At 32.3% G+C, this 11823-nt stretch overlaps 1 protein-coding gene across 1 annotated transcript; it reads left to right on the forward strand.

The window, feature by feature from the left end:
• The first annotated feature begins 401 nt into the window (after positions 1 to 401).
• LOC11444553 (fatty acyl-CoA reductase 1) lies at positions 402 to 9237 on the forward strand. Its single transcript, XM_024781560.2, has 10 exons — positions 402 to 647; positions 740 to 843; positions 1183 to 1385; positions 1493 to 1593; positions 1847 to 2048; positions 2171 to 2332; positions 7600 to 7681; positions 8198 to 8467; positions 8612 to 8739; positions 8843 to 9237. The coding sequence occupies exons 1-10, from the start codon at positions 578 to 580 to the stop codon at positions 8997 to 8999; spliced, it is 1479 nt and encodes a 492-aa protein (XP_024637328.1). The 5' UTR covers positions 402 to 577; the 3' UTR covers positions 9000 to 9237.
• Positions 9238 to 11823: the final 2586 nt, after the last annotated feature.

Consider the following 11823-nt stretch of genomic DNA (forward strand, 5'->3'; position numbering starts at 1 on the left):
TCCTCTAAAAAAATGGTATTTTCAACTTAAAACTTTCTTGTTTTAGTTTTCTTAACTATTGCTCTAATGACACCGGTTAGGATAACCCTAAAGAAAATTATGAAACCATTATTGGTGGTAGCAGTTTTATTCTTGAATTTCGTAAAGATATATCTCTCTCTTTTTCTCGTAATATTAAGTATTTTTTTTTGGGTGTTGTTAACTAGTGTCCTAGGGCATTAGTTAAGGAAATAAAAAAAGAAATATTTGTATTAAAAACATAATTCTTTACACTTTTTAAACTTTGACTACACAAGTTTCAAGACACTTATATTATATTTGGTTTCAAAACTACCCTTACATTTAAAATTGATTTATGTGGTAGAAGTTAGGTTTTTTGGTAAAGAATAAGTTGGAGTAGACTTGCTAACTTACTACTTCATCCTTTTAGGTGGGAGTAAGTTAGCAGCCCTATATATACATGAATCGTCGTCTAAGAGTAAAATATATCTATAAATAAGGTACTTGGTACCCAATAATAAGCATCCAAATCAGAACCTTTTACATAATTCTGAAGAGCAGTTTGATTATTTCCATAATGAACTCACAGGACTTTCTGAAGGGAAAAACCATTTTAGTAACTGGTGCAACTGGCTTCTTAGCAAAAGGTAGCAAGTTTCTAATATAATCTAATATGATATAAATAATTTAAAAGATACTAAGGGTTTATTACTATCTTTGTATTTATCTTTATGTGCAGTTTTTGTTGAAAAGATACTAAGCATCCAACCAGAGATAAAAAAACTGTATCTACTCGTAAGAGCTTCAAAGACTGACTTGGCTGAACACCGTTTGCAAAATGAGGTGCATCGTGAAACTTCATTTCTTTTTATTGATATCAAGATCTTTTGTATTTTTGCCAAATACAGTTGATAAGGGTTTGCTTCATACTGCACAATAACGTGTTTTTAAATTTTTTTATGTTATTTTTAAATTTTAAAGTAATATTAATTTTTTTGTTAAAATTATCTCTACCTATTTGGTACAAAGAAAAAAAAATGATGTAGAATAAGTTAGTTAATATTTAAGAGTAAATTATATTGATTTTTTTAGTATGAGTAAACAAAAATAAAACGAAATTAAAAAGTAAACAGAGGTAGCATTTATTTTCTGACTTAAATTTCTTGAATTGTCCAATAACAGGTGTTTGAAATTGATTTATTTCGGGTGTTGCGAGCAAAGTGGGGTGAAAAGTTTAGTTCTTTCATATCAAAGAAGGTTGTGGCAATAGCAGGAGATGTTGCTGTTGAAAATTTGGGAATAAAAGATCAAAACATTTTAAATGAGATATTTGAAGAGATAGACCTTCTTGTCCATTTTGCTGCATCCACCAAATTTGATGAAAGGTGAAATCTAATTTTAAAAATAATATAAAGTAAAAGAATAAAAGTTAAAACTAATTATTGTCAAATAAATTTATTCATTTAAGATATAATACTCTATTTCTCTATAGGTTTGACATATCGATGGGTGTTAATACAAAAGGTCCTTTACATGCAATGAACATCGCAAAGAATTGCAAGAGAATAAAGGCTTTTCTGCATATATCTACCGGTAAAGTATTTAACATAAATTCCAACAAGCATCAGTCTATTGCAAGAAAAATTGACTTATTAATAACAGAAAGCTTAAGACGAAAAATGTAAAGTTTATCTCTAAGCATACATACATACATACATATATATATATATATATATATATATATATATATATATTCAAGTTTAAAATTGGAAATAATCAGTTTCATTTTATTGTCTGTAATTTATACGTAAACATTGTAACTTCTTTTATTCATTCATTATTCTAGCATATGTATGCGGAGATGCTAAAGAAGGACATACACTTTTAAGAGAGACACCATTCAAGATGGATCAATCCCTAAAAGGGACTTCAAAATTAGACATACACACAGAAATGAATTTGTTGGAGAGAAAATTAATTGAACTCAAAGTAATGAATGCGGATGAAAATACAACGAAATGGGCAATGAAAGATTATGGAATGGGAAGGTTCTTCACATTCTAATTGTGTTTCTTTCTTTTTTATTCTTTTGAAATTTGTTTATTCTGCTTGGTTATGTGTCTAATATTTTTTTTTATCCGGATTTAAACTATTTATAATGCAAAATTAGAGCAAATTTGCATGGCTGGCCTAATACATATACATTCACAAAGGCAATGGGAGAGATGCTTTTAGTGCATCATAAAGATGATGTACCATTGATCATTATACGCCCTACGATGGTAACTAGTACAAGCAAGGATCCCTTTCCCGGTTGGATTGAAGGTTTAAGGTATATATCATATTCACACAACTTACAAATTTAATATTTTTCTTAATTGCCAATATACTATCATGCCATTTTTTTATTAAGAAGTCAAAATGAAATTTATTAAAATCACAATAAACTATGTCTAGCACAAGGAGTGCTAGATTAGAAATTGTAAAAGCAACATACAAAAGATAGATGAGGAGCACCCAATTATAAACTCATACACCCGTGCATCAAAATAAAATCTAAAAAACCTACACGAAACACCACCTAACAACCAAAAACAAACTAACAACAAAATCAAAGACAAACCTCCACACAATAACATAAAGAAAAGTTGTACCAAATTCCTCAAACATCATCACAAGCTGCCACAAAAACAACTTCCACAATTACATTCCGCTGCTCGCACACAACCCCCAAACAGTAACATAAAAAACCAGCATAAAAACCAACAACCTTTGAAAAACAGTCAGTAATAAAACCCCAAACAACATCATTTGCACTCCCAAGCACCTTCATCCAAACACACACCTCCCAAAGAAACAGCAAAAACCGCCCAAAAACCCCGTTAACATCATACAACAAGAAAATTGCTCCTTAAAATTACACTCACAAAACGCCCTATGGCCGAAACGATGCAAATGCCCAATATACCCATACACCTCCACCAAAGCATACCTACATGTATAGGAAAACCCTTATAACAACACATGTGTCACTCTTCCCGCACCTGAATCCAACCAAACGACTACGAAACCAATCAAAAAACAGCCCGAACAGTTGAGATGTCTTACACCTAAGACGAAACAATGGATAAACTAAAACTAACATCAACCACCACAAAACAACCAATAGAAGCCATTGAACCACAACCAGAGAGCGACGAAACCACTAAAACCCAGAATTACAAATAAAAGACAAACCAAACGAAGCCATCACCACGCACACTGTTTCCATTAGAGAGATGCAACATCGTCGTTTAAGAGAATCAACGACAAACGAACCTAGATTGAAAAAACAACAACCACCTTTGCCACAACAACAACAACAACAATCGATGTCACGTTAATCAAATCCACCTTCGCAACAACAACAACCATCGCAACAACAAAATCCACCTTCACAACAACAGCAACACCATATATCGATCCACAACGACAGTAACAAACAAACCCTCTCGGGTTTAACAAAATCATACCATTTCGGCGAGCAACAACACACAACCGGTAACACAGCGGCAACAAAGCATCCAAAAGCACATCAATCACGAACACAAAAACACCACCCACGAACACCAAAAACATGCACCATCGTGAAGGATCGGAATCGGAGAAAACCCTCTAATCACCACAAGATACAACAAATCTACTAACCACACCCCGTGGCGGTGACGAGATCACGGTGACGAGGAGGGTTAATGAAACATAGAACAACTCTAAACCAAGACAAAGAGAACAAAAACAACGGCGTCAGTGGTTTGGAGAACAATCCGTTAAGGTTGAATGGTGATGCGGAGATTAAAGAACTCGTCACATCACCAATGTCAGTGTCTACATCGTACTGTTTTAATTTGGAGAAGGAGAAAGGGAGGAGAGGCTAGTTGTGTGGTTGTTTGTGGAGGTGAAGAAGTTTCGTAGGGAGAGAGAAGGGAGAAAGGGAGATCATGCCATTTAATTATAACAGTTATTTGAAATTATGGCGCACTAGCAACAGAATGTTATATGCGATGTTCCAACACCAGGCACAAATAACAGATGTTGAATGAGATGTTTAGAACATCGTGCTAGCAGTAAACGTAAACAAAACAGCAAAATAAAAGACAAGAAATTAAAAGGCACAGGAAGTTATTGACCCAATTCGGTGACAAACACACCTAAGCTGGGGGCCACCAAGCCAGGAAGGAAATCCACTAGTGTAGTCCTTATTCAAAAGCTCTCAGCAAACTCCTCGTTTACACTTTATGACCTAGGACCTACATGTTTAGACTTCAACCTAGGAACTCCTAGATCTGAGATCCCATCTCACTATCCTACAGTCAGACACAACCCCTATGACCTATTATACTAAAAACAAACAAACGGCGAAGTTACCTTCAAACACAAACAACTACAACCTTGCTTCAAAGCTTTGGTGTAGCACAATGAGTTTACAATCCAACACACAGTCCTTACCATGTACCAAGATGATATAAGAAAGGCTCACAAATAAAACAGGACTAAACTTGCATCAACACAATACAAGAGTAGAACACACAAAGACTCAAAACCCTAAAAACTAAACTTTTTAGAATGACGGCTTGAATACATAATTAGGTCTTGAAGTCTTCCTTTTATGAAATAATATGGGCTAACAAACCTTATTAGGCTTCAGAACAAAGTAGATCGTCCAACTGATCTATAAAACATGAATCAGTAACAAATAAGGAAAGTCCTAAAAAGTAGGAACATCTTTCAGAACTACCAGTCATATCACTTTATTCCCTAAAATATTGTTGCTCCTTTGGGAATGTACAGATATGTACGTTGCTTGGTCATCTAGTTAAGGAAAAGTTGTTTCCTTTTAAAGATAATACGCGCGTACAAATAGGCATGAACTCAGGCACACTGAACCATGCCACGATGTTGGAACATTCTATCCAAATCTCATATGGATGCCTAAACCATGTTGGAACATAGTATCGAACAACACACTAAATGGATATTTTTTTTAGCTACAATATAATGCAGCCAATACAGATGCCCAACAATCTAAAAATATCTCTACAAATATCTATAAAGTTATGTGAATGAATGAATGTGTATTTACACAAATATTAGTCCATATATACAACTTAGGCTCCTTTCAAAAAATAAAAAAACATAGACTTAAACACCTATTTAGTTCCTTATCTCTATTGTGAGGTTCATATTGGTCCACTAACAAAAAAAATGTGCATTTTTTTTTTTTGAAAACTCGGTATCCGATCCAAGAATCGACTAATCCGAGGGGATCAATCCCACCGCCCACTTGCGGGGGCCCTGTTTAAAGCCAGAGCAAGCTCTGTATGGACTTATCCCACCGAAATTTGCATCAGAGAGAATCAAACCTGAGACCTCTGGAGGAGCAAACTCCAAGATCCCAAGCCAACCACTAGGCCAACTCCAAATGGGTTAAAAAAAAATGGTTAATTGGTAGCAAATTGGTAATTTTCATCTATATTGTTAGCCAAAGTAAATATTTATGACATGTGATGCTGATGTGGGCACTCAATCGCATCGTCATATGTCACAAATGTTGAATTTGACAAACAGAATGGTTGGAAAAAACTACCATTTACTCAAATTAAACGACCAACATGCAGTTTTGATTTTGTTAAGGGATCAATATAAACCTCACATTCCCTAAAAAAAAAATTATAAACCTCACGGATCTTATTTAGTTGTTAATGAGTAGAGTGATCCGCAAAATCATGGATTCAACTTCAATTAAAGGACCAACATGCACTTTTGTTTTTGTTAAGGGATCAATATGAATCTCACAAATCTTATTTAGTTGTTAATGAGTAGACTCGTCTACAAAATCGTGGATTCAACTTCTGCAGTCAACAGGCCCCGCCTTGAGGGTGTGCAAGGTGCTCAACCAGGCGGGCCTTCAAATGCTATGGGTCTCTAACGAAAAATTAAATTTAATACCCATCCCCCACTTAAATAAAAAATATATATGTTATATCCTTTTCTTTCTTTAGTACACGTTTGAGTTTTTTCTAGACTCTAGTTCTCATTTTTGTACATAAATCGGATCCTATCAAACCACCCCTAATTTGTATAATCACTTAATCAGTCAATTTGGAAAGCTATTTCATTGAAAGAAACACAACAATCCTTTTTTTCTTTGCATAAACCATTCGTTTTACCCTTTTCCACAACAAAGGAGTGACAAATCCAAACGACACCGTTAGATAAATTTCACCTCTTTCACTTAATTTTTTTTAATTCCTTTCATGTTTAGAAGTTCTTCTGATTCTGTTTTTTTTTTTAATGAAATTTAACTACACAAAAAAATTATGTTTTATTTTACTAGGAGCCTATTTTAAAAAGAGAGCAGAGCCTCCTATTTCACTAGGACGGCCCTGACAGTCAATATGAGGATATCTCTGGTGGACGATCTATAAGTACCTCTATCAACGTCCGTTGAGCCTTCAGGCCTGCACGGACTCTTATGAGTCTCCAAAACCCAACTCACACCTGAACTTTCTTCTATGTGAAAAAATTTATCAAACTTAAACACAAATACAGTTTTTTGTTTTTGTAAGTAACAATTTATTGATAAGGAGTCCTTAATCCATTAAAGACAAATCAAATCATGCTTGTAACATCTTCAAACATTCCACAGGATACGACAATCACCAGGCTGCAAAATCCAAACCTGCTCTACCTCCTATTTCCGACAACACCCAATACATTACACAAGCAGCCCATAAATACAAAATTGTTTCTTGTACTCCTTAGGACCCAAACAACCGTCCCCAAATGACAAAACTCAATCTTTTATTTCTATAATTCCCCAAAGAGACAAATCATTATGCACTATTTGTACTAGCAGATCACTATGTGGGACAAAAGACACACCCAACCATTGATACACCAAGAAAATATATCGGTAAGGAAGATAAAAGTAAATTTAACAAAAAGCATCTTCCCACACCAAGAACATAATCTTCTCCTGAAAGCTTTCACAACCGGCTCCCACGTGGAACATTTACGAGGATTACCTCTCTATCATCCACGTTAATTCCCATCACAAAAACCTCAGATTTCTTCTTTTATGGTAAAGGTTTTTATTGAAAGTTCTTAGATTTTATTAGAAGACAAATTCATTTTTAACCATAAACAAAAAATGGATAGAGTTAGTCATGTTGAGTTGACGACAATCAAATTCATTTATCTACATATGTATATCTATGACATAAAGAGTGGAACATAAATAAATGGATTTCACCAATGTCTCAACCTAAATAACTCTTATCCATTTGTTGAAGGGTAACTTAATTGTCACCTTAGATATATTTTGTCGATGAATTGTTGTGTAAAATTGTAACAAATTGTTTTATTTTTTATTGACAAATGTTAATATATAATTAAATTAATCGTTATGTTATCATTTTCTATTTCGCCGTGTTTGGACCCCCGATCCTTAACTATTCTCAAACAAATTAGGTACCAAACACCCCAAGATTTTATTAAATGTTTGTTTCTTGATAAATGAATCATTGTTAGATAACAAATTGTTTTAATTTGTGTTTTCAGAACTATTGACAGCGTGATATATAGGATTGGTCAAGGGAAACTGAAATTCTTTCTTGGTAATCCCAACACAATTTTAGATGCAGTAAGTATATGTAAACTACTCTTTGGATCTAGTTTTACCAATATGGTTTTGGAGGATTTGTTAAAAAAGCTGAGAAATGATATTTTGACAACCTAAATATTTGAACATTTATTATATCTTACTTTTTATAGATATTTTTTTTCTCGTCACTTCATTAATATATCACATCTATCGATCAATTCAATTTATTTATTTAGTCTCTTTCAAGGTATAAAAATGGTGTATGGGTTGTTTATGAAATAGCTCTCTTCTAAACAATGACCATGTTTGATTCTTGAATCTTATTTTGAAGAGTAAATCAAATCATTTATATAGAAAAGGCAAATGATAGATACAGTGACAAAATTTATAAAAAAAATGTCAAGACAGTGTATTTGTTAACACCTTTTAAGGGAGGTAATGATGTGTAATTAAGAAAAGGTACAAATACACTCTCTTAAAATTTTCTTGATAAATTTTGTCACTGTATCTATCATTTCCCTTTAATTAACCCATGCATTCGTATGTGATATGCAGATACCTGCAGACATGGTCATCAATTGTGTGATTACTGCCATTTTTATTCACTCAAATCAAGCTCCTAAGAATTTCATCTACCATGTTTCTTCGTCATTAAGAAATCCACTCAAATTATCTGATGTATGGAACATTAGCCATCATTATTTCATGAAAACCCCTTACATAAATCAAAATGGAAAGCCAATAGTCATTTCCAAGGGCATTGTGGTGAATAGTTTTGTTGCTTTCAACATTTATATGATAGTCCGATATGTCTTGCTACTAATGGTATGTTGCACTAATATCATAGCCTTATTTTTATTTTTTTTATTACCATATTCATATTATAGCCTGACAACAACCTAATCATTCTTCCAACTGTTTACTTTTTATACTAATTAATCATATTTACATGTTTGAAACATTTTCAAGGTCCTAAATTTGGTGAACAAAATTTGTCGCCACAGCTTCCAAGATGTCTATGAGAAGAAAAGCAGAAACATTAGCATGATGGAACGATTGGCAAAACTATACAGACCATTTGTGTTTTTTAAGTCTGTGTACGTAATTTTACGGTCTTTAACAAATAATCCATCAAATTTTGATATACCTGATTCAACTATTGTCATAATTATGAAACATTTTTATTAATTTTCATTTCAGTTTTGATGACACCAACACGGAAATTTTAAGGATGGCAACAAAGGATCATCTCAAGGCCGAGAATGAAGCATTGAACTTTGACCCCACTAGCATTGATTGGACAGACTATATGATGAATACACACATTCCTGGTCTCCTTAAGTATCAAACAAAATAGTCTTGAAATTGTATATTACCTCAAAATGGTTGGCCACATCTTATATTAATCTAGAGCTTTGAGTTTGAGTAAAATAATCTATATCTATATCTATATTATATAAATTTGAGTCCTTTTCCAAATGTATATTTATCAAAATGTAAATCATCTAAGTTTGCTCATGACATGTGGCACTATAAATCTTTCAAACTTGCTCATGACATGTGGTACTATGAAGTAAACCAATCATTTTCATGAATTTGACATTTAATGCTATTAATTTTATTTTTATTTGAGTTTTATAAAATTATTCTAATTTGATGGGTTGCTATTCATGGAATATTAAATATATAATATATATGAACTATTATTTTAATTAAAATTTTTCTTTTCACACACATATACACACGAATCTATTTATATCTAAATTATTTTGTATTTGAAATTAAAAGTAACAAAACCAAATGATACACTTCATTATATTTTGTATTTTCTTTCTTACAAAATAGCATATGTTGTATTTTCGTTAAGAAAATAAAGAAGTTTATATGTTATAATATTATTAAAAAAATGGGTCAAACGTAAATGTCACTAATGTGAAAACAAACTATTAATAAGAGTTATTATTTTTAATGAAACATTTAGTGAGAAAATATTCACTATTATCACTGACCAAAATTTTAATTGTTTACGCTTGGATCATTACATATATTATAATAATAAAAAAATAAATAATCAGAAGAAAAAAATGACCTTTATTTTTATGATATTTTTAGATGATTATGTTATATATATATATATATATATATATATATATATATATATATATATATATATATATATACGCGTTTAATGGCTATTAAAATGATTTATGGACATTAAAATTGATTCATGACCAAATAATTTTGTAAATGAATACTGTAACATTTCGAATTTTACTCCAAGACATTACGCCTAAATCATTTTTTTTTTAAAAATCACTACTATTTTTTTTGTCTCAATAATTAATTCTCAGTAAAAACATATACAAAAATTCTTAACATAAATATCTTTCAAATTACTTTTAAAATTACAATTCGATCAAAAACCCAATTATTTGTCTCCGTGCGCACTTCAAGCAAACACATCTCTTCATGTGTACATAAAATGTTGGTGTAAGGGGTCAGCTTCCATAAACCACAAACCGTACAAATCAAACCAAACATACGGTACAATATTATAAAATAAATTGTACGAGACATAAGCTGCCAAAAAGAAAAGAATTACTCAAAAGTCATCATTCTTTCAATATTTTTATTTCAGTTCTTATGCATGAAGTGAGAAAAACACAAGGGGAGGTTGGATTGTGTTAGATTTTTCTTCGTTTTCTCCTAAGCTGAAAAACTGATCAGAAGCAAATAGAGTTCTTCTTCTGAAGTGATTTCCAGAACTAAATAGCAGCGGATAAAACAGAGAGACAAAGAAGAAAGACACAAAGCAATTATACAGGTTCCTTCCACAAACCGGAAGTCAGTCATGTCCCCCTTGCACTTCCAAGGAGAGAGTTTACTATGTAATATCTGATTACAACTGCTCACTGCTAAAACTTAGCAAGAGACTTCAAATGCTCAAGCACAACTGCAAGAGTCTTCCTATGCTCTTGAACACAATCAAGAGACTTCTAATGCTCAAGCACAACTGCAAGAGACTTCCAAATTCAAACAAATTTACAAAGAAAAATGTTTGAGGTTGAACATTTGATATACAATCAGTGGTATTTACAATACAAATCAGATACATACTCTTAAGACTCTAGAATTTCTAAGATATATATGAACTTTGATAAGAAATTATAAGTGAACTTTTGATGTAGAAAAATTTAGACTGAGTTTAGGCGCTTTCAAATTGTTGTTGAGTCCTGCCATTCTCTAAGTCTTCACTCCTTTATATAGAGGTGTAGAAAAGAGACGTTGTCACGTTGCCACCACATCAAAATAGAGTTGTTTGAAGCTTTGATCAATCACCAATGATCTTTTGCCTGATATGGTTATTGTCCTCTGAAGAATCAATTTCAAATCCATTCCATGTATGTAGGAACATTGTTGCAGGCAAAGCTATTATCCTTGTCTTGTAGCAGAGACACAAACTGAGTAGTGGAGATAGTGGTTGTACACTTCGTACAATTGTACTTTGTCAACTCTCTTCAAAGAACAAGTATTCAATGCTTTCAAATCCTTTCAAAATAGTCGTTGCTTCACTCTTCCAGTCTTCTGCAATGCTTAGACGAGATTAAATCCATTGAATAACCTTTCAAGCTTTAAGTCTTGCATCTCCTGATTTTTTCATATATTTTAATAACATCTACTTACACTAGAAGATAATGTAATAAAATTTATGCCAAAGTCTTTTTTTTTTTTTTATCAAAACTTTTACTTCCTTTTAGCTAAAAACTATCAACATATTGCACATGTTGAGAAATAACACAAAGTAGAAGCGAGAGTATTAGTAACAACATTTGCATGATAAAAAATATATTCTCATAACCCCACATTTGAAGTAATGTAGTCATTGAGAATATTTTTCAACACTTACCGTTTATTTTATAGATCTTTTCACCGCATGTAAGAGAAAACTAAACATAAATTTTATATAATTATATAAATTCATCAGCAATTCTACTTGAAGTGAATCGTTGTATTATCTAACAGGCTTGGTTTACTGATGACCGATCATCTTACGTTATTCTTAGCATATTTTTCAGTCACTTTTAGTTAGTTTAAATTGAGAATAGAGGAGTATTAGAACAATTGCCTATGATTTCTGGGACATTTGTAATGTTTTCTATTTGACTCATGTAACGTCTCCC

The sequence above is a fragment of the Medicago truncatula genome, chromosome 4 (assembly GCF_003473485.1).
Source record: "Medicago truncatula cultivar Jemalong A17 chromosome 4, MtrunA17r5.0-ANR, whole genome shotgun sequence".
Classification (NCBI taxonomy): Eukaryota; Viridiplantae; Streptophyta; class Magnoliopsida; order Fabales; family Fabaceae; genus Medicago; species Medicago truncatula.